The sequence below is a fragment of the Orcinus orca genome, chromosome 8 (genome assembly GCF_937001465.1).
Source record: "Orcinus orca chromosome 8, mOrcOrc1.1, whole genome shotgun sequence".
Lineage (NCBI taxonomy): Eukaryota > Metazoa > Chordata > Mammalia > Artiodactyla > Delphinidae > Orcinus > Orcinus orca.
Genome location: NC_064566.1, coordinates 84,700,392 through 84,727,521, shown reverse-complemented (window position 1 = coordinate 84,727,521; position 27,130 = coordinate 84,700,392). Strand labels below are relative to the sequence as shown.

Genomic DNA, 27,130 nt, shown 5'->3' with positions numbered 1-27,130 from the left:
TATACTTCTGTAGGTTCCCAGTACACTATACAGGACCCAGTGGTGAATTTCTTATGCCTAGGATAGGGCAGCATAACATCCAGAATTGATGCAAACTATGCCTCCTTCAGGAAGAAATGAGCATAAGAGAAAGAGGTAGCAACCCACAGATCCAGTTTGCCTCATCAGCCTGTGACAGGTAGAACATCCCTAGAAAGAACACTGCTCTGGGGCTTCTCTGGTGGTGCAGTGGTTAAGAATCCACCTGCCAGTGCAGGGGACAGGGGCTGGAGCCCTGGTTGGGGAAGATCCCACATGCCGCGGGGCAACTAAGCCCGTGCGCCACAACTACTGAGCCTGTGCTCTAGAGCCTGCAAACCACAACTACTGAAGCCTGCATGCCTAGAGTCCATGCTCCACAACAAAAGAAGCCACGGCAATGAGAAGCTCGCGCACTGCAATGAAGACGCAACGCAGCCAAAAATAAATTCATATATAAATAAATTTTTAAAACAAGAATACTACTCTGTGGGAGCAAGTCCTTAACCTCTTGCTCACCTGGGTGAAAATTTCCTTCAGTAGCCTAATAAAATGTCTTTGGGTCTGGCCATTTCCTGATATAATTTCTGCCTGTTGAAGGGTGAAGTTGCTTCATTTCCTTCCTTTTGAAAGTAACAGAGTAAACTGGAGTGATATAACCCTTTGAAGAGCATTTTAGCAAAACAAGTAAAGTTGAAGACATGCCCTAAAACCAATGATTCTACTCTTAAATATATCTCCAGAGCAAATGATTTCTTTAAACTTCATGACACAAATAGAAACTTCATGACACAAATAGAAACTCATGACACAAATAGAAACTCATGACACAAATAAAAACTCATTATAGTTGTAGAGTACTCTGAGTTCACTGCTTCCAGCAGATGTCTAGATGGTACCCATCAGGCCATCCTGAGTGTGGAGGAGATTATATGTTAGCACATAGTTTGCTAAAACCCAGAAAAAGTCTTAGATATGTATGTCAGGAGACATACATATGAATGTTTGTAGAGGCATTGTTTATAAGTGCAAATAGAAACTTCATGACACAAATAGAAACTCATTATATTTGTAGAGTACTCTGAGTTCACTGCTTCCAGCAGATGTCTAGATGGTACCCATCAGGCCATCCTGAGTGTGGAGGAGATTATATGTTAGCACATAGTTTGCTAAAACCCAGAAAAAGTCTTAGATATGTATGTCAGGGGACACACATATGAATGTTTGTAGAGGCATTGTTTATAAGTGCAAAAATAAATTGGAATACAACCTAATAATAAGGGAATGGATAAATAAAGTGTGATATAATCACATAGTGGAGTAATATACAGTAGTGGAAAGGAATGAACTAGAACTAACATCAATATAGAGGACTCTCTTGAACAATGTTTATCAAAAAAGCAAGTTGCAAAAGTATACATTTAGTATGATGCTGTTTATATAAAAAATTAAAACAGACAAAACAATTGTATACATTGCATAAGGATACTTCTGTAAATATGAAAATATATGGAAATGCATTGAATGTTAAATACCAAGTTCTAGAAAGTACTTATCTCAGGAGGGCTAAGAGATTGGGGAGAACACAAGGGGGATATGTTGATTTTGGCAATATTTGTGGAGAGAGAGAGTAGAGCAGGAAGAGCAGTTAGGAGAAATTTGCTGCAGTTCAAACTGTAGAGCGCTTCCTCCTTGAAATGCCACTTACTCTTGCTTCCAGAGTGATTTTCCTTGTTTTCTCCTTGCGTCTCTCTGGCCATGCCCCTTCATCCCCATCTCTAATTCCTCTTCCTCCTCTGCCCCTTAAATGTTGCTGTTTCCCAGATTGATTTTTTAAAATAATTTTATATATTTATTTTAAAATTTATTGGCTGCATTGGGTCTTCGTTGCTGCACGTGGGCTTTCTCTAGTTGTGGTGAGCGGGGGCTACTCGTCATTGCGGTGGGGCTTCTCACTGCAGTGGCTTCTCTTGTTGTGGAGCACGGGCTCTAGGCACATGGGCTTCAGTAGTTGTGGCACACGAGCTCAGTAGTTGCTCTGCAGCATGTGGGATCTTCCCGGACCAGGACTTGAACCAGTGTCCCCTGCATTGGCAGGAGGATTCTTAACCACTGAGCCACCAGGGAAGTCCCCCAGGAAGTTTCTTTTTTACCCTCTTTTCTTTTCAATTTTTAGGTATATGTTTTAGTGACCTCATTTATATCCCAACTTCGATTACCACTTTTATGATCATGATTCCCAAATTTATTTCTCCAATCCAGTCCTTTTTCCCAGCTCCAAACTGTCTACTGGACATTTCTTCTTGACTGTCTCATAATTAAACAAAATCCAGCATGTCCAAAATGGAGTTAATCTCTTTTCCAAATGTGCCTTTTCCTTTTGTCTTTGGGATCTTGATTAATTACATTGTTATCTACACAGGTGTCTGATCCAGAAAACTGGGTATTATATTAGGTAGATCTGTCTCTGTCAATTTTCCTCTTTAATTGGCTTCCAAGGCAGTAATTAAGGGTTAGGTTTTGGTGTTCTGTGTTATGACATAATGTGCTATGACATATTTAGGGACCCAGGAATGCTCAATTCCTACCTTGCTAATCTCTTTACTCTCTCCTATTCAGAAGATTTCAATGAGCTCACCACCAGCAAAATAAGATACCAACTTTAGAACCTATTTTAGATCTCTTCTTGATCTCGATTCTATTGACTTTTCCATCATCTGCTGCTCTTGTTTTTCTCTTACACTCTGGGTTATAGCTACACCAACCCACTTGAAATCCCTGAACGTGCCATATTGTTTTAGAACTCTGTGCCTTTGTACCTGCTATTCCTTCTGCTTGAGATACCTTTCCTTACTGTGCCTGTCTAGTGAACCCCTGAGGTTCTTGTAAGTAGCCCATTTTTGTACTTGTCTGTCTGTGCCCTAATTACTAGTTTATATGCCTACTTATCCCCAATGGTCTCTAAGCCTCTGAGGCACAGAGAGTGCCTATCCAGTTTTGTATCTTCATGGCCTGGCACATGGTAGATGCTCTATAAGTATATATTTAGGGTTGACTTACCCAGCAAATTTCCCCTTTTTCTTTTTGCCTGTGTTAGGATTGTTTGAGATTAGTTGCAAATTACTGAAGCAAATATTCCAAAGAAAAAATACATTGTAAACTCTTAGAACAGATATTCTCTGTCTTCTGCAATTTGGGTATTTTCTATTTTGCTTAGAGCAACTCTGGAAGGAAGTATTTATGTAGAGAACATTTAAATAAAAGTTGCAGTATTCTCAATCCTGGTCCCTGAACCTTCCAGGAACTATATGTCTTCATCATCTCTTTTAATTTCTTTTAAGTTTCTTTCAAGTTTTCACCCATATTGCCTTCTGCTCATCTCCCAAACTTGTTTAAGTTTCCCTGCTTCTTTAACAAGATAATAATTAAACAAACAAACAAACAAGCAAAAACCCTGTCCTCAACACTGTTGCTAATAAGCAGAATACTTCAAACTCTTTCCCCATCGCTGTTCTCCTTTTCATCATTAAAAAGAAAAAAAGAGCTATTTATGTTTGGTGCATTAATTTGCTCATATTCTACTCACTCAGCCCACTAGAATCTGACTTTAGTCATTACCACTAACAAAATGCTTTCCTTCCAAGCCATCTAGCAGCATCCAGCTTGCCAGTCCAACTGTGTCTATTTAGCCATGATGACATCTTTTCTCTCTGCAGTTTTTGACACTGTAGTATTGATGAGCTCATCCTTCTTGAAATGTTTTTCTACTCTTAGTTTCTGTATCATGGCACTCATAATTTCTTGTCTTTCTCTGACTATTGAACTTCATTGGATAAGTGTGGAAGTGTCTTATATTTGAGGTAACCATATATTTGGGCATATGTGGTAATTTCTTTATCCATTTACATTCACTTGACAAATATTTATTTATTAAGTGACAACAAAGTGCCAGCACTGGATATGTAGTGGAGAGTAAAACAGATATGGTCTTTCTGAAGTCCAGAGTTTCAACCTTGTATTTGTTATCTGTTGCTACTGTGTAACAAATTACCTCAAATTTAGTGGCTTAAAACAATACACATCTGTTATCATAGTTTTTATGGATTAGGCATCTGGGCATGGCTTAGCTCTGCCTTCTGCTTCAGGGTCTCTCATAAGGCTGCAGTCATGGTGTCGGCCAGGGCTAGAGTCTCATCTGAAGTCATGACTGGGGAGGGAATCTGCTTCCAAGCTCATGTTGATTTTGGCAAGATTTATTTCCTTGGAGACTGTTGGACTCAGGGTCTCAGTTCCTTGCTGGTTGTTGACCAGAGGCCACCCTTAGTTCCTTTCCATGTGGGCCTGTCTATATATAGCAGCTTGTTTGATCCGAGCCAGCAAGGAAGAGAATCAATAGAGTTGGGTAGCAAGATGGAAGTTATAACCTCAGGTAGTGTATCCATGGAAGTGGTATCCTGGTTTTTTTTTTTTTTAATTGAAGTATAGTTGATGTACAATATTATATAAGTTACAGGTGTACAATATAGTGATTCACAATTTTTAAAGATTATACTCTATTTATAGTTATTATAAAGTATTGGCTATATTCCCTGTGTTGTATAGTATGGTATCCCATTAATTTTCTTGTATTCTATTGGTTAGAATCAAGTAAAAGATCCAACCCATGTTAAAGTGGAAGAGATTACACAGAGTAAAACTACCCAGAAACAGAGATTCACTGGTGGCCATCTTAGAGTCTGCCTGTCACAAACCTCTTAATGTTTTTCTCTTAGACCTTCCAGCCACCTCAATTTCTAGTGTTCTCAAATTAAGCTCAGTACTCTCCCCTTGCCCAAACCTGCTTCTCATCCTGTATTCTGTGTCTTGGTCAGCAGCCTTATATCTATCCAGTCATCTAGTCCAGAAACCCAGAGATCATTTTCAATACCTCCTCCTGAGATTTAATCGATCACTAGGCTCTGTGAGTCTTTCACATCATTCTCTACTTAACATTCACATTTATGTGGCTTTAGTTCAGTCATGGATCATTATATTAACCTTCTAACCTTCAGTAGTCCTTCTCATAGTAACCAGAGTTACCTTTTTTTTTTTTTTTTTGCGGTACACGGGCCTCTCACTTTTGTGGCCTCTCCCGTTGTGGAGCACAGGCTCCGGATGCGCAGGCTCAGCGGCCATGGCTCACGGGCCCAGCCGCTCCGCGGCATGTGGGATCCTACCGGACCGGGGCACGAACCCATGTCCCCTGCATCGGCAGGCGGACTCCCAACCACTGCGCCACCAGGGAAGCCCCAGAGCTACCTTTTTACAGTCTGGCCTCTACTTACTTTTCCAGGCTTCTTGCCCTCCACTCTTTGCAATTGACCTTATGCCTTAGGCATAGGCCACTCGATATTTCCTGAACCCACCATTGCATGTTTGTGCCTCTACATTTGGTCCTACAGTTACTTCTTCCTGGGTTCCCTTCTCCCTACTTCTTCCTCTAGATATCTCTTATATACATACTTCCAAACCTAACTGAAAAATCACTTCTTCCATAAAACTTTTCTCAGTTTTCTCCCTGCCTGCTAACTCCCTCACTCAGAATTAACCAATAGTACCTGTGTGCTCTCTCAGCCCCTTAATCACACCACTGTTACTGTTGTAACAGTGTACACTGTTGTTGTGTAGTTTGCTTTCTGCAGTTTCGTAGTTGGCTGTTAAGGTACTGCTCTTTTAAAATGCCAAAGGGTAGGGTCTAGATCTTATTCTTCTCTGGATCCAAAGTGCCAGCCTCTGGAACAGTGATTCACAATCTTGGCTGCATTTGGAATTACTTGGGGACCTTTGAACTCCACCGAGGTCTGGACCCACCCCCCGAGGCGACGATATGATTGGTCTCAGGTGCAGCCCGGGATATTAGCATTTTTAAAAGCTCCATGATTCTAACATGTAGGTAACATTGAAAGCCTCTGCTTCTAGTTGAAGGAACCAAGTCTCTGGGAGAATGAGAGGATGAGAAAATGTTAAACAATGAATAGGAAGACTTTAAAACTAGAGTTAAAGTTGAGCTTTAAAAAATCATACACACAGGGCTTCCCTGGTGGCGCAGTGGTTGAGAGTCCGCCTGCCGATGCAGGGGACACGGGTTCGTGCCCCGGTCCGGGAAGATCCCACATGCCGCGGAGTGGCTAGGCCCGTGAGCCATGGCCGCTGAGCCTGCGCGTCCGGAGCCTGTGCTTCGCAACGGGAGAGGCCACAACAGTGAGAGCCCCGCGTACTGCAAAAAAAAAAAAGAAAAAAAAAAAAAATCATACACACATAATTCAAATAAAATATGACATAGCAAAGTAATCAAAATGATCTCTAAATAAATCATCAGTGAACTGGGGGAATATGTATTTTTGTGGTAATGAGGGGAAAATTAGAAATGTAAAAGAGAATAAAACTGTAGTCTCTCAAAATCCAACGCTTTAATTTTTGTGCATATGAAGTAAGCGATAAAATGAAATAAAGAACCACCTGGAATTATTAGCATTTTCCTTTTGGTTTAGCCCTAAAGTGTGTGTGTGTGTGTGTGTGTGTGTGTGTGTGTGTGTGAAAGATATAACTTACTTGCCAGTTCCTCTGATTTCCTCCTTTGTTTTCTAGGAATATTTTGAAAACAATTGCCCTGGGTCAGATGTTGTCCTTGTGTATATGTGGGACAGCCATCACCAGCCAGTATTTGGCAGAAAGATACAAAGTGAATACCCCCATGCTTCAGAGCTTTATCAACTATTGCTTGCTGTTTCTAATTTATACAGTGATGCTGGCATTTCAATCAGGTATGTCAAATGTTGGAATTACCTTTTCAACAAATTATCTTCATAAAAATTTTTGGCTCTTGACATTCAAAAAATAAAATATGGGGCAAAATCAAGAACAGGAAACTACTGCTGTTTTTATTAAAGTTATTAGAAAAGTATGACACCTTTGAATTCTATGAAATTGGTGACTAGAGATTTGTGTATAATTCTCTGAAATTGTTGATTAAAATAAGTAGCACCAAACTGTAACGTAGGAGTTGTCTAAAAAAAAAAGTGTAGGGCTTCCCTGGTGGCGCAGTGGTTGAGAGTCCGCCTGCCGATGCAGGGGACACGGGTTCGTGCCCCGGTCCGGGAAAATCCCACATAACGCGGAGCGGCTGGGCCCGTGAGCCATGGCCGCTGAGCCTGCGCGTCCGGAGCCTGTGCTCCGCAACGGGAGAGGCCACAACAGTGAGAGGTCTGCGTACCGCAAAAAAAAAAAAAAAAAAAAAAAAAGTGTAAATGCCATTACAAATTAGGTCTTCTATTTTTCCCCCCATGGTTGATAAATTTAAAAGACAGTATTAGAAACACTTAAAAAGTCAAGAACCTCACTGTCCAAAATATGTATTTCCAGCTAAGTGGAGAATGCTAACTGGACCACCAATTGCATGTATTGATAGATCAAGTCTATGTTGTAAGAGAAACAAAACAAGGAATTGGCAAGGAATTAACATCTTATCACTGGCTGGTTAAGTTGTTTTAGAATCATTGTAGAATTATCATTTCTAGCTAACTATTTATAAATGGGAAAAACTAGGCTAACATTATTGCGCCAGGTATCATTTTAATTGCTTAACTCATTGAAGCCTCCTAACAAATCAAGTGAGTATTATTATTATCTCCACTTTATAGATGAGTAATCTGAGGCATGTAGTACTTAGATAACTTGCTGTAAATCATGCAGGTGGAGGCAGATTTCAACCTAGGCAGCCTGCCCCAGAGCCCATGCACTCACCACCATGCTGTATTAGGGGCTTCTTGTCATGATAAGAGCCATCCTTCCCACAAAAGAAGAACATGGTACTATAAAATAAATTAAATAAGATTGAATTCAAGAGTGTAAAGACAATGGGTAACCCAGACTGATAGGTAGGGTGCAATACTCCCATTTTCATCACATTTAAGGCAAATAATAAAATCACCAGTGTGCTATTTGCTAATCGTCTTTTAATATGAACCTTAATACATAATGGTATTTCTATGTGTCAGGATAAATAACTTATTTTGAAAGAAAATGGAAACCAGCTGTGGGAAGGGGTAAAGAGATATCTTAAGGGGAAATCTTCAAATTTGGCAAGAACTTTAGGAGTTGGAAATAGAACTGGTACATGGTTAATAGCCCCAGACTTTTCTCCTCTATGTAAGCATTGGCCTTTAGGAAGTCAGTGTGATTCATAAGTATATCAGTGTAGTCCTTCTAAGGGATGGTTATTAGGTGCGTTCCATGCCATCTTATCTTGGGGAAGACAAACTGTGTTTTCAGGATGTTCCTGCTGATTGGGATTTCATGATAATTATTTGGCTACGAGTCTCACTACCTTTATTTCCTTGCAGGTTATCTTACCCATAAAGCCTTCTTGTATATGTGCCAACTCTATATCTCCTTGTGATGCTAGATTCTACAAAGAAATGAATCACAGTTAACTTGAATAAATAGAATTTAGGGGATAAAAGGTGTTTCTTCAGTGGGGCCACTAAATCTTTTTTCCATACTTACCACTGGCTTAATTTTCTCTTGAAAGCACATCTTTTCCAAAAGAATGACCACATGCAGAGTTTTCTTTGAAGAAGCTCATGAACAGAGGTTAAATAACCAATGAACTCATAAGCAAACATTTCATTTCCTAGGGATCTGGATGTTATATTTCTGTTGCAGTAGGAAAGGGAATTTAACCACTTTTTTCTTATTTCCTTTCTCTTTGGTGTTTTCATTGAACACTTGGTCTATGATGACACCTTAGCTTGGGCCTCATACTAGAAAAAAATCTGACTGCTGAGCTGTTGCAGGAGTTTGGGTTATGAGTAATGGAAATTAGGAGGGTCCACATTCAAAATACATAGTAAACCCTTGCTTTGACTCTTTATCTCTAAATTAACATGCAAGGAATCATTTTAAGTACATGTACTAATCTAGATTTCTTTCAACCAGGTAGTGATAACCTTTTAAACATCTTGAAAAAGAAATGGTGGAAGTACATCCTGCTTGGACTAGCAGATGTAGAAGCTAATTACCTGATTGTCAGAGCATACCAGTACACAACTCTAACCAGTGTCCAGGTAAGGAGTCCTCTTACCAGTTTGGGTTTTATAGCTTTAAGAGAAGAATCTGAGCTCATATGTGCTCACCTAATTTTATTAAGAACCTGTTCATTTGAAGAAAACCTAAACACAGGTGGATGCTATCTGTTTTCCAGTGGAGCATATATGCTAATGAGTAAGGCTTCCTGGAATTACTGAAAATGTGTACAAGTTAATCAGTTCCCAAACTGCTAATGCTACAGCAGAATAGAACAGTTGCTATGAAAATAAACATAAATATTTAGTTGGCAATGGATGCTGTGATGTTGGCAAGAGTTCTGTTTTATGTGTTGCTTAAACATGGCATATAAAGTGGATATTACCATTGTGCTACAGAAAAGTTGGAGGTTTGCAAGTAAAGTGGATATTCAAGACAAAGGAACAATTAGAAGGAACCTATTAGACATCTTGGTTAGAGATGGTAGCCAAAAGTAAAACTTATATCTCTATTCCTTTTCTAGGTTTATTCTCACTGGATTGAAAGAAAAATGTTTCTACATAGCAGTACTTTTCAACCTGGTGGAGCTGAGGAAGATTGTTTAAGTTGTCTTAATGTTAGGGAGTTTACTGGTGGCCTAGTGGTTAGGATTATGGGCTTTCGCTGCTGTAGCCTGGTTCCATCCCTGGTTGAGGAACTGAGATCCCACAAGCCGTGTCATGCAGCCAAAAAAAAAGAAAAGAGTTGTCTTAATGTTGGCAAACTGTGTGATGTATCATAACACTGACTCCCCATTGCTAACAACAAAATATCTTATAAATGGAGATGAAAGTAAGATAGATTCCAATACCAGGTTTTTGCGGTACGCGGGCCTCTCATTGCTGTGGCCTCTCCCCCTGCGGAGCACAGGCTCCGGACATGCAGGCTCAGCGGCCATGGCTCACGGGTCCAGCCGCTCTGCGGCATGTGGGATCCTCCTGGACCGGGGCACGAACCCATGTCCCCTGCATCGGCAGGCGAACTCTCCACCACTGTGCCACCAGGGAAACTCCTGAATTTAAGACTTTTGATGCATCACTTTTTTTTTGTTTTGGCTGCACAGCATGACTTGCGGTACCTTAGTTCCCCGACCAGGGAGAGATTGAACCTGCACCCTCAGCAGTGTAAGCACGGAGTCTTAACCACTGGACTACCAAGGAATTCCTGATGCATCACTTTTTTATATAAAACAGATATGGTCTTATCTTCAAATATTAGGAACATGGAAAAATTTAGCTGTCCAGTTTTCCCAGCACCACTTATTGAAGAGGCTGTCTTTTCTCCATTGTATATTCTTGCCTCCTTTATCAAAGATAAGGTGACCATATGTGCGTTGGTTAATCTCTAGGCTTTCTATCCTGTTCTATTGATCTATATTTCTGGTTTTGTGCCAGTACCATACTGTCTTGATTACTGTAGCTTTGTAGTATAGTCTGAAGTCCAGGAGCCTGATTCCTCCAGATCTGTTTTTCGTTCTCAAGATTGCTTTGGCTATTTCGGGTCTTTTGTATTTCCATACAAATTGTGAAATTTTTTGTTCTAGTTCTATGAAAAATGCCAGTGGTAGTTTGATAGGGATTGCATTGAATCTGTAGATTGCTTTGGGTAGTAGAGTCATTTTCACAATGTTGATTCTTCCAATCCAAGAACATGGTATATCTCTCCATCTATTTGTATCATCTTTAATTTCTTTCATCAGTGTCTTATAATTTTCTGCATACAGCTCTTTTGTCTCCTTAGGTAGGTTTATTCCTAGATATTTTATTCTTTTTGTTGCAATGGTAAATGGGAGTGTTTTCTTAATTTCACTTTCAGATTTTTCATCATTAGTGTATAAGAATGCCAGAGATTCCTATGCATTAATTTTGTATCCTGCTACTTTACCAAATTCATTGATTAGCTCTAGTAGTTTTCAGGTAGCATCTTTAGGATTCTCTGTGTATAGTATCCTGTCGTCTGCAAACAGTGACAGCTTCACTTCTTCTTTTCCGATTTGGATTCCTTTTATTTCTTTTTCTTCTCTGATTGCTGTGGCTAAAACTTCCAAAACTATGTTGAATAAGAGTGGTGAGAGTGGGCAACCTTGTCTTGTTCCTGATCTTAGTGGAAATGCTTTCAGTTTTTCACCATTGAGGATGATGTTGGCTGTGGGTTTGTCATATAATGCCTTTATTATGTTGAGGAAAGTTCCCTCTATGCCTACTTTCTGCAGGGTTTTTATCATAAATGGGTGTTGAGTTTTGTCGAAAGCTTTCTCTGCATCTATTGAGATGATATAGTTTTTCTCCTTCAATTTGTTAATATGGTGTATCACGTTGATTGATTTGCGTATATTGAAGAATCCTTGCATTCCTGGAATAAACCCCACTTGATCATGGTGTATGATCCTTTTAGTGTGCTGTTGGATTCTGTTTGCTAGTATTTTGTTGAGGATTTTTGCATCTATGTTCATCAGTGATATTGGCCTGTAGTTTTCTTTCTTTGTGACATCTTTGTCTGGTTTTGGTATCAGGGTGATGGTGGCCTCGTAGAATGAGTTGGGGAGTGTTCCTCCCTCTGCTATATTTTGGAAGAGTTTGAGAAGGATAGGTGTTAGCTCTTCTCTAAATGTTTGATAGAATTTGCCTGTGAAGCCATCTGGTCCTGGGCTTTTGTTTGTTGGAAGATTTTTAATCACAGTTTCAATTTCAGTGCTTGTGATTGGTCTGTTCATATTTTCTATTTCTTCCTGGTTCAGTCTCGGCAGGTTGTGCATTTCTATGAATTTGTCCATTTCTTCCAGGTTGTCCATTTTATTGGCATAGAGTTGCTTGTAGTAATCTCTCATGATCCTTTGTATTTCTGCGGTGTCATTTGTTACTTCTCCTTTTTCATTTCCAATTCTGTTGATTTGAGTCTTCTCCCTTTTTTTCTTGATGAGTCTGGCTAATGGTTTATCAATTTTGTTTAACTTCTCAAAGAACCAGCTTTTAGTTTTATTGATCTTTGCTATTGTTTCCTTCATTTCTTTTTCATTTATTTCTGATCTGATCTTTATGATTTCTTTCCTTCTTCTAACTTTGGGGATTTTTTGTTCTTCTTTCTCTAATTCCTTTAGGTGCAAGGTTAGGTTGTTTATTTGAGATGTTTCCTGTTTCTTAAGGTAGGATTGTATTGCTATAAACTTCCCTCTTAGAACTGCTTTTGCTGCATCCCATAGGTTTTGGGTCATTGTGTTTTCATTGTCATTTGTTTCTAGGTATTTTTCGATTTCTTCTTTGATTTCTTCAGTGATCACTTCGTTATTAAGTAGTGTATTGTTTAGCCTCCATGTGTTTGTATTTTTTACAGATCTTTTCCTGTAATTGATATCTAGTCTCATAGTGTTGTGGTTGGAAAAGATACTTGATACGATTTCGATTTTCCTAAATTTACCAAGGCAAGATTTGTGACCCAAGATATAATCTATCCTGGAGAATGTTCCATGAGCACTTGAGAAAAAGGTGTATTCTGTTGTTTTTGGATGGAATGTCCTATAAATATTAATTAAGTCCATCTTGTTTAATGTATCATTTATAGCTTGTGTTTCCGTATTTATTTTCATTTTGGATGATCTGTCCATTGGTGAAAGTGGGGTGTTAAAGTCCCCTACTATGATTCTGTTACTGTCGATTTCCCCTTTTATGGCTGCTAGTATTTGCCTTATGTATTGAGGTGCTCCTATATTGGGTGCATAAATATTTACAATTGTTATATCTTCTTCTTGGATCAATCCCTTGATCATTATGTAGTGTCCTTCTTTGTCTCTTCTAATAGTCCCTATTTTAAAGTCTATTTTGTCTGATATGAGAATCGCTACTCCAGCTTTCTTTTGGTTTCCATTTGCATGGAATATCTTTTTCCATCCCCTCACTTTCAGTCTGTATGTGTCCCTAGGTCTGAAGTGGGTCTCTTGTAGACAGCATATATACAGGTCTTGTTTTTGTATCCATTCAGCCAGTCTGTGTCTTTTGGTGGGAGCATTTAATCCATTTACATTTAAGGTAATTACCAATATGTATGTTCCTATTCCCATTTTCTTAATTCTTTTGGGTTGATTATTGTAGGTCTTTTCGTTCTCTTGTGTTTCTTGCCTATAGAAGTTCCTTTAGCAGTTGTTGTAAAGCTGGTTTGGTGGTGCTGAACTCTCTCAGCTTTTGCTTGTCTGTAAAGGCTTTAATTTCTCCATCAAATCTGAATGAGATCCTTGCTGGGTAGAGTAATCTTGGTTGTAGCTTTTTCTCCTTTATCACTTTAAATATGTCCTGCCACTCCCTTCTGGCTCACAGAGTTTCTGCTGAAATATCAGCTGTTAACCTTATGGGAATTCCCTTGTGTGTTATTTGTTGCTTTTCTCTTGCTGCTTTTAATATGTTTTCTTTGTATTTAATTTTTGATAGTTTGATTAATATGTGTCTTGGCATGTTCTTCCTTGGATTTATCCTGTATGGGACTCTCTGTGCTTCCTGGACTTGATTATTTCCTTTCCCATATTAGGGAAATTTTCAACTATAATCTCTTCAAATATTTTCTCAGACCCTTTCTTTTACTCTTCTTCTTCTGGGACCCCTATAATTCGAATGTTGGTTCATTTAATGTTGTCCCAGAGGTCTCTGAGACTGTCTGCAGTTCTTTTCATTCTTTTTTCTTTATTCTGCTCTGCAGTAGTTATTTCCACTATTTTATCTTCCAGTTCACTTATCCGTTCTGCCTCAGTTATTCTGCTATTGATCCCTTCTAGAGTATTTTTAATTTCATTTATTGTGTTGTTCATCATTGCTTGTTTCCTCTTTAGTTCTTCTAGGCCCTTGTTAAATGTTTCTTGCATTTTCTCTAGTCTATTTCCAAGATTTTAGGATCATCTTTACTATCATTATTCTGAATTCTTTTTCAGGTGGACTGCCTATTTCCTCTTCATTTGTTAGGTCTGGTGGGTTTTTACCTTGCTCCCTCATCTGCTGTGTGTTTTTCTGTCTTTTCATTTTGCTTATCTTACTGTGTTTGGGGTCTCCTTTTTGCAGGCTGCAGGTTCGTAGTTCCCGTTGTTTTTGGTGTCTGTCCCCAGTGGCTAAGTTTGGTTCAGTGGGTTGTGTAGGTTTCCTGGTGGAGGGGACCAGTGCCTGTGTTCTGGTGGATGAGGTTGGATCTTGTCTTTCTGGTGGGCAGGTCCACGTCTGGTGGTGTATTTTGGGGTGTCTGTGGCCTTATTATGATTTTAGGCAGCCTCTCTGCTAATGGATGGGGCTGTGTTCCTGTCTTGCTAGTTGTTTGGCATAGGGTGTCCAGCACTGTAGCTTGCTGGTCATTGAGTGAAGCTGGGTGTTGGTGTTGAGATGGAGATCTCTGGGAGATTTTCGCTGTTTGATATTACGTGGAGCTGGGAGATCTCTTGTGGACCAGTGTCCTGAACTTGGCTCTCCCACCTCAGAGGCACAGCCCTGATGCCTGGCTGGAGCACCAAGAGCCTGTCCTCCACACAGCTCAGAATAAAAGGGAGAAAAAATAGAAAGAAAGAAAGAAAGAGGATAAAAGAAAGTAAGATAAAATAAAATAAAGTTACTAAAATAAAAAATTATTAAGAAAAAAAATTTTAAGTAAAAAAAAAAAAGAGAAAAGAAAAAAAACAAAAACGGACGGACAGAACCCTAGGACAAATGGTGAAAGCAAAGCTATACAGACAAAATCTCACACAGAAGCATACACATACACACTCACCAAAAGAGGAAAAGGGGAAAAAATAATATTTCTTGCTCCCAAAGTCCACCTCCTCAATTTGGGATGATTCGTTGTCTATTCAGGTATTCCACAGATGCAGGGTTCATCAAGTTGATTGTGGAGCTTTAATCCGCTGCTTCTGAGGCTACTGGGTGAAATTTCCCTTTCTCTTCTTTGTTCGCACAGCTCCCGGGGTTCAGCTTTGGATTTGGCCCCTCCTCTGCATGTAGGTCGCCTCAGGGCATCTGTTTTTTCACTTAGACAGGACGGGGTTAAAGGAGCCGCTGATTTGGGGGCTCTGGCTCACTCAGGCCGGGCAGAGGGAGGGGTACAGATGCGGGGCGAGCCTGCGGCAGCACAGGCCAGCATAACGTTGCACCAGTCTGAGGCGCGCCGTGTGTTCTCCCGGGGAAGTTGTCCCTGGATCACGGGACCCTGGCAGTGGCGGGCTACACAGTCTACCCGGAAGGGAGGTGTGGATAGTGACCTGTGCTCGCACACAGGCTTCTTGGTGGCGGCAGCAGCAGCCTTAGCTTCTTATGCCCGACTCTGGGGTCCGCGCTGATAGACGCGGCTCGCGCCCATCTCTGGAGCTCCTTTAAGCAGCCCTCTTAATCCCCTCTCCTTGCGCACCAGGAAACAAAGAGGGAAGAAAAAGTCTCTTGCCTCTCCGGCAGCTCCAGACTTTTTCCCGGACTCCCTCCTGGCTAGCTGTGGCGCAGTAGTCTCCTTCAGGCTGTGTTCACGCCGACAACCCCAGTCCTCTCCCTGCTATCCAACCGAAGCCCAAGCCTCAGCTCCCAGCCCCCGCCCGCCCCGGTGGGTGAGCAGACAAGCCTCTCGGGCTGGTGAGTGTTGGTCGGCACCGATCCTCTGTGCGGTAGTCTCTGCGCTTTGCCCTCTGCAGCCCTGTTGCTGCACTCTCCTCCGTGGCTCTGAAGCTTCCCCCTCCGCCACCCGCAGTCTCCACCCACGAAGGGGCTTCTAGTGCGTGGAAACCTTTCCTCCATCACAGCTCCCTCCCTCTGGTGCAGGTCCCGTCCCTATTCTTTTGTCTCTGTTTTTACTTTTTTCTTTTGCCCTACCCAGGTACGTGGGGAGTTTCTTGCCTTTTGGGAGGTCTGAGGTCTTCTGCCAGCCTTCAGTCAGTGTGCTATAGGAGCAGTTCCACGTGTAGATGTATTTCTGATATATCTGTGGGGAGGAAGGTGATCTCTGCGTCTTACTCTTCCGCCATCTTCTCAAATTTCCAGAATGCCTTTTAATATTGTGCTAAGCATTTTCCTCAGCAAATCTCTTGGGTTTCGACTGGCATGGGTTAAAAAGCCAAGATAGGAAATATTTGTTAAGACAGACATAATAGGAGGCACGTGAAAAACCCAGAATTTCACAAAAATTAAAACCAGGAGTTACCTAGAAGATGCAGTTCATCACAAATAGTATTAAGTGTACTTTTAGCAATAAATAATGAGTATAAGTATATAGAAAATGGCATTTTTCTAGTCACATCTATCCTCATAATCTCACACACCGTTTAATTACTTGATTACAATTTGCAGAAACTTTGATCTCTGACTAATGACAATTAGAAGTTATGAATTGGTACAAGGTCTAAACACAGCTAAACAAAACACAGCTGGGTTATTGTGACTAAAGGTCATGCCTTAAACTAATCTCAAACAATTTCTTTCGTCTTAGCCTCTTAGAAAAACCTAAGCATTTGGTTGTCAAAAGTTATGCATTTATGGTCCTAGCAAGCCCTATTATAAAAAGCACATCTAACAACTAGAGGTGCTTGCAGCAGTAGAAAGTGCCTCTCATTGGAATTCTTCAAGCGGATTCTCTCCTTGAGTAAATCTCTGGCCTGGTTAATCTGAAAGGGTGGAAGTTATTTACTGATTGATTGATCACCATGCGTGACATGTGGGATCTTAGTTCCCTGACCAGGGATCGAACCTGTGTCCCCTGCAGTGGAAGCTTGGAGTCCTAACAACTGGACCACCAGGGAATTCCCCTTGAAAAGGTGGAAGTTTAGATTGGATGGTCTTTGAAACTCCTTCTTAAGGATTCCTTCAAAGATTCTGTAATTGCAAATAGTAATGTAGTAGTTCTTGATGTGGCCATTGACATTGCTGGCCTAGGTTTCTACTCATGTCTCTTCTCACTTCACTGCCACATCTACACATTCCGTACCCACAGGCGGCTTCTCTCTCTTATGTTGCTCTATTCTTTCTAGAATGAATCCTTTTTAAAGCCCCTTCTCTAAGGCCTAATTCAATTTCACTTTCTCCTCTATACTCCACTGTATCTCTAATAAAGTCTAATTCATGTTTATATCCATGCCTTCTCCTCATTCCAGGTTCTTACTTAGTTCCTTGCTTACTGTGACTGTACAATAATTTTTAAAGATTAAATTAAATAGGGAGGCTCTTAGAGCTACAAGCATCAAACAGAAGACATCTGTCACCAAGAACACATTTTGAAAAGATCCAATGTAGATAAATGACTGAATGTGATAGATATCAGATTAGAAGTCATGGAATTTTAGAGTGGGAAGGTACCTGTGAGATCATTTAGTCTGACCTCTTGATTTCAGATTTTGACTCAAAGGGTGACTAGCTAGAGATCACACAGCTGGTCAATGGTAGGTCTGGGGCCTGAGGCCTTGGGAGCTCTTACCAAATGTAGGTGCCTCCCTTATATGGCTACTCATTGCCCACCAAAAATTGTTTAAAATAGAGCAGATTTAAGTTTGACTTTAAGACACAATTTGAGGATAGGGAGTCTCCTGTAATAGTTTTTAGAGTGACTTTTTCCACTTTTTTTGTTTAAGGAATGTAGTTTAGACTTTGTTACTTCATTATGGCTGGATTCTGTTGGTGTCTTCCAGGACAAGCTATTATCATTTGCATCGTTTAATGGTTTGTTGTTCAGGCAGGCTCAATAAAGCACTTAAGAGATTGGAGTTCTAAAAAAAAAAAAGAGAGAGAGAGAGATTGGAGCTCTGCAGCTGGAATAAATAACACAAGGCAAGGTGCCCATTCCTATACTTAACATTGCAGTGAAAGGCAATCAGTAAACAACTGTGGACAGGATCAAACGGGCTGTTGGAGATTTAGGGGACTGCCTTCTCCAAGACTAAACAGATACAGAGCAAATCAGGGACACGTTTAAAAAAAGAACAGGATGAGCAATCAAAAAACATCATCAGGAACATTATTAGTAAAAGGAATATATTTTATCCTTGAATGCACTTTACCAAATTTGTGACTTTAAGAATCCAGTGAATGGAATCTCTTTTTCTTTTATCTTACAAAGATTTTGGATTTACTATAATTTTGGCACTCTTAATCCCCCTGCCTTTCAGACTGGCAATATCAAGGGTGTAGCAAGTATTTTCTGGATGCAGGACCAACAGGTGATGGAGGAGTATATGATGAAGATGAGCAAGAGTATTTGCTGTGAGCAAGCATCTGTCTTATATGGTGGGGTTGGACTCTTTGTCAAGGAGATGGTGTCTGTTTGCTCTCTCATAATAACCTGTACCTTTTTGTAGCTCTTAGCCCAATTGCATTTATATATTGGTTGTGTGATTCTTCTGTGTCTGTCTAGCCTTCTGTATACTCCTCTTTGTGTCTCTCTTGTTCTCCTCTATATTTCAGCTCCTCTCACAGTGTCTCCCACATATCATATACTTAAATATTTGTTGACTGACTGAATGGGCACATGTCTACTGGACTTAAAGATAAACACAGGTGGGAGTGTAGAGGTAAACTGCATAGGCTGTTGGGCAGAATTCCTGGGTTCATCAACTGGCTCCAACACTTTTATTTATTTATGGCTGTGTTGGCTCTTTGTTGCTACACGCGGGCTTTCTCTAGTTGCAGTGAGTGGGGGCTACTCTTCGTTGCGGTGCATGTGCTTCTCATTGCGGTTGCTTCTCTTGTTGCAGAGCACGGGCTCTAGGCACGCGGGCTCAGTAGTTGTGGTGGACAGGCTTAGTTGCTCCACGGCATTGGGATCTTCCCGGACCAGGGCTCAAACCCGTGTCCCCTGCATTGGCAGGCGGATTCTTAACCACTGTGCCACCAGGAAAGTCCTCCACCACTTTTAACTATGTGAATTTGGGCAACTCATTTAACCTTTCTGTGCCTTTGTTTTCCTCCTGTGTAAAACGGAGATTGCAGTTATAATCTCATAGAATTGTTGTGAGGATTAAATGAGTTAATCCAGGTAAGGCATTTAGTACAGGGCTGGCAATAATAAATGCTCAATAAACACTGACTCCTGTTATTACTTAATCATCTTGTAGCTAATGAGAGATGTTTTAAGCCATCTGTTTCTCCTTCCATGCAGCTTTTGGATTGCTTTGGGATTCCTGTGTTGATGGCTCTCTCGTGGTTTATTCTTTATGCAAGATACAGAGTGATCCACTTCATCGCTGTGGCTGTCTGTCTGTTGGGCGTAGGAACTATGGTTGGTGCAGACATAGTAGCAGGGAGGGAAGACAATTCAGGTGAGACTGTGTTACTTGTTTCTGGTTTAGTCACAGAAAAAGTTTTGCTTATGTCCTCACTTTTATTGTGCAAAGATAAAGTAAAAGGCAGAGAACGTGTCCTGATTAACTATCTTTAAAATTTTACTTTTAGATTTGCTTGCTTCTGGTACTATAACCATTTCCACAAAGCAGTCTTTATGTTTCTACCTGCCCTGAGCCCTTGCTGTGTTTTGTCACACTAAATGGTTTGTTTTGTGTCATGAGAGAGAAGTTTCTTTATATATTTGCAATAATCTTTTTTTGGCCCATACATTTGGATTAGTTACTGGAAATCCTACTGTAGATTCTTGGGTTTTGTTTTCATCAAAAAGGAGACTTTGTGTTCACTGAATGACCTCTTTTTTCAGTTACTCTGTGGATGAGAACATTTTGATATTCTTTATGTCAAGGTTCAGATAGTTGATACTGTAAAATCTAAATAAGGTCTATGATTTCACTCAATATACAAGTGACTTCAGTGTCTCCTTTGATTGAGAAAATTACCTTGCTTACCTAGCTTCCTTCCCTATAGTTTTCAATGAATTCCCATCAATAATTTCCATTAATTTCTCATGTCATAGAATCATTTTCTGAGGCCTTACATTATGGTATACACCACCATCTTCCAATCTGTTAGTCTCCTGAGGATCCAAAATAAGAAAAATGAAAGCAGAATTGTGCCAGAAAGTGAGACGAGCAAGAGTCTTTAAACTTCTAAAAATCAGGGTTTCTTCTTCTGTAAAATCTTACTTAAATAAATATGAGCCAGATAATTTCCTGGAAGCAAGCTGGAGTTTTCCCTAGTGACAAATGTATTCCTTTTTGTGGCTTATCTCCTTATAGGTAGTGATGTACTGATTGGTGACATCTTGGTCCTTCTTGGGGCTTCCCTCTATGCTGTTTCTAATGTGTGTGAAGAATACATCGTGAAGAAGCTGAGCAGACAGGAGTTTTTAGGAATGGTGGGCTTGTTTGGAACAATTATCAGTGGCATACAGCTGTAAGATTCTAAACTTATCCTTAAAAACAATATAAGCAAATATGTCATAGATGATTACTTTCCAGCTACTAATATTCATTGTTTATTTGGCCCAAATTCAAATTTGAAATCAGTAACTTGCTAAATATCTATTAGAAGATTTTTGAAACATCAAGAATTATGCCTCATTTTCTTATACATGTGTGATGCTTGATTCCTGCTTATAATGTGGTAGACTTTATATTACCAGTGAAGACTCTTTTTCAATTATTCCTAGAAAATATTAACTTCCTGTTCAAAGGGAACACATAGTGTAATGTTTTCCTCCTGTAGTTGACTACTGTAGAGTGCTTCTAAGGGAGTCAAACATGTGTTTATGGACTCCTCTGGGTTTTATTCTTTGTCATTTTAATTAAAGATAGTTATTTTTATACTCTAAGAAAAATTCAAAAGTCAACATAATTAATCACCTTGGTGAAGTACTTAAAGCTTGAAGCAATTTAATTGCTTATAAAATAGTAAAAATTAGTATAAAGATCTCTCTGTGACCTCTTGTTTTAATCACAGATTGATTGTGGAATATAAGGATATTGCCAGCATTCACTGGGACTGGAAAATTGGTATGTACATACATAATAATCCTTGTTAGTCTTTCCCCTGACACACATCAAGAAATAAATACTTCATTTTAGTAATACTGTTAAACATTTTTATATAAAATCACAGAGTAATTTAGTACACAGAGAACTATAGTGGTTTACATTGAGTTTTCTCTGAGAACTTGTAAACAAACCCCCCCATAAAAGTTAATCCTTAATCTTTACCTTCAGGAATAGCCTTTCTTTACTAGGAATTCTGAACAAGACTGACCTTTGGTCACACTAACTTTCAACTAGATCTGTATCTCGAGTCCTCAGACTTCTTGTAAAGGTTGTCTGCTTGATGTAATTTGTGAAGTATTAACCTGAATAATCTGATGGTGTGTAATCACCACCACGTTCCATTGCTACTCTCATCTGATAGGAAAGATTTGAACCTTATTTAATGATGCGTGGAAAGAAATTAAGTACTACATGAAGTGTCATTGAAATTCATTTACCATGCTTGGATGATTTCATTCAAGTAAATAACTTAGATTGCCTGTGTGTGTGTGTGTGTGTTGAGTGAGGTTGGAGAAGTGGTTGTGAAGCAGAGATAACTGCTGTAAGTAGTTGCTGACCCACATGACTAGCTCTTATGAGATGAACAAAAGATAATGGGCCTAAGGACTATCTTTGATACCCAAAAAATACTTTATTTTGATTCAACCACACAAATCATGTCCAACCATGATGCCTTTTATCATTGGCATCTCTCTGCCCTGGGCAGGTGGATAACATGGGGTGATAAGAGCTGTTGACTTACACCATAAGCAAGATTCTATGGCCTCGATCATTTAACACTCTGTTGAATTTTTTAAGTTCTTCATCATATCTTGTTGTTATTTTTTCTGAGAGCTTTGTATGTCTCATTTGCAATACTTGCTGTTAACAAGGGGCTTTGTGGATAGTATGTTAAAGGATCAGGGAATTTTATATATCAGTCAAGCTTTAAAAGCACAGCACCTTTAACTTTTGGTTTCTTCCTATAACATTAGATATTCCATTTTTTTCACAGCCCTGCTGTTTGTAGCATTTGCCCTATGTATGTTTTGCCTGTACAGCTTCATGCCACTGGTGATTAAAGTCACTAGTGCCACTTCTGTCAACCTGGGCATCCTGACAGCTGACCTCTACAGTCTTTTCTTTGGACTCTTTCTGTTTGGCTATAAGGTGAGCAAATAGATCTTGTTCAAATCAGAACACTTTTTTGGTTTAAAAGAAGTAATGGGTTTCTTTAAGATTTTAGATCCCAAAATGAAACCTTCTCACCTTCTTGGCAAGAATTTCTTCGGACACTCTCACTCCAGGCAAATAGCATGTTAGTGTTATTATAAGAGTCTTGCTTTGAGAACTACTGCCTTAGAAATCCATCTTTCCGGGACTTCCCTGGTGGCGCAGTGGTTAAGAATCCGCCTGCCAATGCGGGGGACACGGGTTTGAGTCCTGGTCCAGGAAGATCTCATATGCCGCAGAGCAACTAAGCCCATGTGCCACAACTACTGAGCCCGTGAGCCACAACTACTGAAGCCCGTGCACCTAGAGCCCGTGCTCCGCAACAAGAGAAGCCACTGCAATGAGAAGCCTGCGCGCCACAAGGAAGAGTAACCCCCGCTTGCTGCACCTAGAGAAAGCCCGCGTGCAGCAACGAAAACCCAAAACAGCCAAAAATAAATAAATAAATAAATTTATTTATTTATTTATTTATTTTTCTTTTTGCGGTACGTACGCGGGCCTCTCACCGCTGTGGCCTCTCCCGCTGCGGAGCACAGGCTCCGGACGCGCAGGCCCAGCGGCCATGGCCCACGGGCCCAGCCGCTCCGCGGCATGTAGGATCCTCCCAGACCGGGGCACGAACCCGTGTCCCCTGCATCGGCAGGCGGACTCCCAACCACTGCGCCACCAGGGAAGCCCAATAAATTTATTTTTTAAAAAAAGAAAGAAATCCATCTTTCCATAGTATAAAGCTTGTTGACTTGGCTGCTATTACAGTCATTTGAACAAATAGTTAGAATGTCGGCTGTTGCTTGATAATTTTGGTTTTAGCTGGGGATAGCGACTATATTTCTTTATCCGTGTAAAATTTTGTATCTGGGTGGAAATTGCTTGGCACTGATTTACACTGTTCCCAGGAATTGGCCAGGAACTCACAATGCCTAGTTCAGTGTGTTCTCAGAAATTTCTGCTTAAGAAGCATAAACCATTTTTGCTTTTACATGTCACAGGAACCAGCTGTTATCTTCACAAACTTGCTGGTTAAGGTATTCCTGAACTAAGACTGAAGAAGTATTTATAGCTTTTTGGTGGCATCATTAAAAAGTAACAAATGTCAAAGTGAATCAGGGAAGTGATCCTGACAGCCCTAGATTTTTTTTTTCTATGATAGCAATCATTAAGGGGTACAAAGTGGGCCTTAAAAGTGAGTTAAAAAAAAAAAAGTGAGTTAGCTGTTCTGTGGTGCTGTTCTTGCATTTCACATGGCCACCACTAGGGGACCATGGTGTTTTTATTCTGCAGTTCAAGGCCAGTTGATGGCTACCCATACCCAGAGAAAGCTTGAGAGCTCTGCAGTATAACATGTGGCCCCGCTTACCTGTGCTTTTTTTTTTTTTAACTAAACATATTGAGGTAGCTTTAGTAGTTTAACTTTTACTTTTCCCTCATTAGTAAAATGATGTCCAAGGAGGAAGTAAGGTTAAAGAAATAAAAGCTTCAAAGTGAAAGTACACTTGTCGCTACCTATTATAAGCTCCCTTAATGTACATATTTGCTTTTTAACTGTATTAACTTTAATGAGAAAAAGCCTTCTTGTGTTGTCATTTTTTTGGCCACATGACTTACACTATTATTCTCAAAAGTGGAACATGCAAACTATAAGTTCCTTGCAGTTCTTTTGCTTTATGTTTCTTTGTCCCTGCATGTCTAGCAGCTCACTCATAACTCATATCAGATTTTATTCTTTTTGGTCAAAGGCTGTTTCAAGACTTGTAGAGCAAAGAGGAGGTCTGCTGTTATCTTCAGAGTAAATTACAGAGGTGGGAAATCATTCAGAGCATAAAGACGATATCTAGGATCTTAGAAGAAATTTTTAAAGACAGCATCATAAGTTCAATATGTCACTAATTAAAAAAAATTATAGTATCTAAAATAACTTCGGCTCTGATATTTTAAAACACAGTTGAAAAAGACATTAAACAATTTCTGTATTCATTGGTGTCAGACTCTGCCTCCTCTGGATTGATCTTGAGTAAATACTCACTGAACAGTTTAGCCACAAGAAATTTCCTGTATAGATCCAGACACAAAGTGTAAAATTTTAAAAACAGCCTCTGATTCAGGAGACTTATTATCTCACTCCCTCAGAGTCTCTCTCTTCTAATAAAGGTGCCTCCATTTAATCATGTGCCTTCTTAAGAGGAACAAGATACTTTTTTCTTATAAACATTTAAAACCACCAAACCAAACAGGACATGTTTTGAATAAGTTACTTAGGTTTTCCCACAGGTAACAGTGAACATTCTGTTGGAGAGCATGATTGACCTTCATGATACTGACTTTAAAAGTTTAGGGTACTCTAAATAGCTTTAACTCCCTTTAATCTTTTCTGAATCATTTTTCCCCCAAAAAAACATTTATTCAATACCAGCTATGTGCTGGGTGCTGTGCTGAGATTGGATCCAAGAATGAAACCTGTGGAGGAAATTAGTTTGGCTGCTGCTCCGGTTGACATTATCACTGGCTTTGCGTCATCACTGAATCCAGTGGAGGCCTTCCAGCTTTGGGGAGGGCTGTAGGTATTCCATTCCTTAAAAAGTTCTAACGGTTTAAGGTTAAGAACTAATTGAGCATCTATGAAACATTAACATGTTGAAGCCAATGGTGACCCATAGAAGCCCACACCTGGAGATGACTATAATCTACTTAATACTCATTTCAAAACCCATTTCATTTTTTCCTTCTACCTTTGGGAGTATGTCTTTTTTTAAAAAAATTAATTTATTTTATTCATTTATTTTTGGCTGCATTGGATCTTCGTTGCTGCGTGCAGGCTGTTCTCTAGTTGCGGCCAGTGGGGGCTACTCTTCATTGCGGTGTGTGGGCTTCTCATTGCAGTGGCTTCTCTTGTTGCGAAGCACAGGCTCTAGGAGCGTGGGCTTCAGTAGTTGTAGTATGCGAGCTCAGTAGTTGTGGCTCACGGGCTCTACAGTGCAGGCTCAGTAGTTGTGGCACACGGGTGTAGTTGCTCTGTGGCATGTGGGATCCTCCTGGACCAGGGCTCGAACCCATGTCCCCTGCCTTGGCAGGCGGATTCCCAACCACTGCACCACCAGGGAAGCCTGGGAGTGTGTCTTACTTTTTCTTCTCTCTCATCTTCTTTCTCTTCTCCTTCTCCAAACCATTCTGTTTTCTTATTGTTTCACACCAGTGTTGTAAGCTGTGCCTAGGGTCTGAATCTGGGTCTCTCATGGTACCATGCTAAATTTTTAGTCTCTCCACTAAGTAAGTGGGACTAGTTGTGAGGTGGGATGCAGCTGGGTTATCACAGAGAAAGGCAAAAGTCCATTTCCTAAAGATCCAAGAATCCAGTTGGCTGACGTGGTGGGTGATATGGGCAGAGCTCACACATTCACCAGTACACACACACAGAACGGTTTTGGTCATTAGCATCTCCTTGGGCAACTTTCAGAAAAAAAAATTATGAGAAGGTAACCCTCAAAGCTCTGTTGACAAAAGGCAGCAGCAAAGATGTGTATGTGAGGGAGCACTGTCCACATAGCCTATTATTTCCTCCTAGTTTTCAGGACTCTACATCCTGTCTTTCACCGTCATCATGGTGGGGTTCATTCTGTACTGCTCCACTCCAACACGCACTGCAGAACCGTTTGAAAGCAGCATGCCACCAGTTACCAGCATTGGAATCGACAACCTGGGACTGAAGCTTGAGGAGAACCTCCAGGAGGCCCACTCTGCAGTCTTGTAGCTGGAGAAGAAGGCACACACGTACACCTGGGGTTTCCTGGGAAGCTGGAAGCTGTCACCTGGATAAAGCAGAGTCTACTGCCTTGGGATACTTGGAAAATTATCAGACTCAGAGTGAATACTCTGTAGCGTTGGGTTGGATCCAGTGGTTAGATTTTACAAAGGAATACAAAATAATGTATCAAAAGTAGAAATTCCAAAATAGGGCAGAAGCCAAGGCCAGAATTGTGTTTCTGTGTGTTTGAGGGCCAATACCTATTAGTGTCAGGGAGACAAGGAGTGGGACCCACACTGGGGTCTTAGAGGTACAAGTAGGAAAGCAGGATTGGATAGATACCTGGGTGTGAGCCAGCCTCAGGACACAGCCTGAAAGCAGGCTGTCCAGGCTGGGCTAGGTAGTCAGGAGGAGGGGCAGCCCAGGTTGGTTTTGGAGTAGGTTTCCTCATTTGGAGGCATCTGAGTTTTGTCCTGCTGAGGCAGTTATTGTCCTTGTACAAGCCTCGTGGCCTTTAGGCCACTAGATGAGGTCTGGTGACTGATTGCACATGTTGGGAACATGGGTGGGCAGTACTTGAGAAATCCTGAGATACAACTGTGAGTACCATAGAAGCCGTAGAGTACAGTAAACCTAGGAACCTTCTCCCAATTGTTATTATGCTACTTCTTAGCAAATAATGTGCCATGAGATTTTTATGATACTTCTTCAATACAGAGTGTTAATATGTAGCATCATTATGATATCAACTACTAGTATGCCACTTTACAAAAACTCTGTATGTAAACTTTTTTAGGTAAAAATATAATAAAGAAATTGAGGGTAAGTGTTCATATTATTAAAAGATTTTGATTTCATGGAAATATATTTACTGTGTGGTTTTTTTGATTACCTAATTCCCCTTGTGGATTTTAAATGACTTAATATATTCAAGCTTTCCTCATATCCAACTTTTCAGAATCATGTCTTCTTAAGGCGAAGCAAACCTATCTATTTGGGGCTCTGCCAGAATGGAGGGGAAATCAGAGTAAGCTCCCAGATCATTTTCTGGAATAAACATTTAAAAATGTTTAATGGGTTTTTAAAAAAACCTTTTTGAGTGAAATAACCTTTCATTTCCTGCAGCCAATTAAAACTGATATTTGGTT

General features: G+C 40.3%; 1 protein-coding gene across 5 annotated transcripts in view; it reads left to right on the top strand.

The window, feature by feature from the left end:
- SLC35F2 (solute carrier family 35 member F2) overlaps window positions 1-26,849 on the top strand; it is a 50,117-nt gene extending 23,268 nt beyond the window's left edge. Inside the window, exons 2-9 of one of the 5 annotated variants that reach the window (XR_007478960.1) lie at window positions 6,646-6,821; window positions 8,995-9,122; window positions 19,210-19,369; window positions 20,234-20,390; window positions 20,937-20,989; window positions 22,026-22,180; window positions 24,654-24,797; window positions 25,803-25,922. Coding sequence is in view for 4 of the 5 variants with exons in the window: in XM_004282274.4 (XP_004282322.2) it covers window positions 6,646-6,821; window positions 8,995-9,122; window positions 19,210-19,369; window positions 20,234-20,390; window positions 20,937-20,989; window positions 22,026-22,180; window positions 25,803-25,988 (1,015 nt within the window). In the remaining variant the exon portion in view is untranslated. Of the gene's footprint in view, window positions 1-6,645; window positions 6,822-8,994; window positions 9,123-19,209; window positions 19,370-20,233; window positions 20,391-20,936; window positions 20,990-22,025; window positions 22,181-23,979; window positions 24,798-25,802 lie in introns of those variants that run through there. The other 4 variants (XM_004282274.4, XM_049714108.1, XM_049714109.1 and 1 more) reach the window with 4 other exon arrangements.
- Window positions 26,850-27,130: the final 281 nt, after the last annotated feature.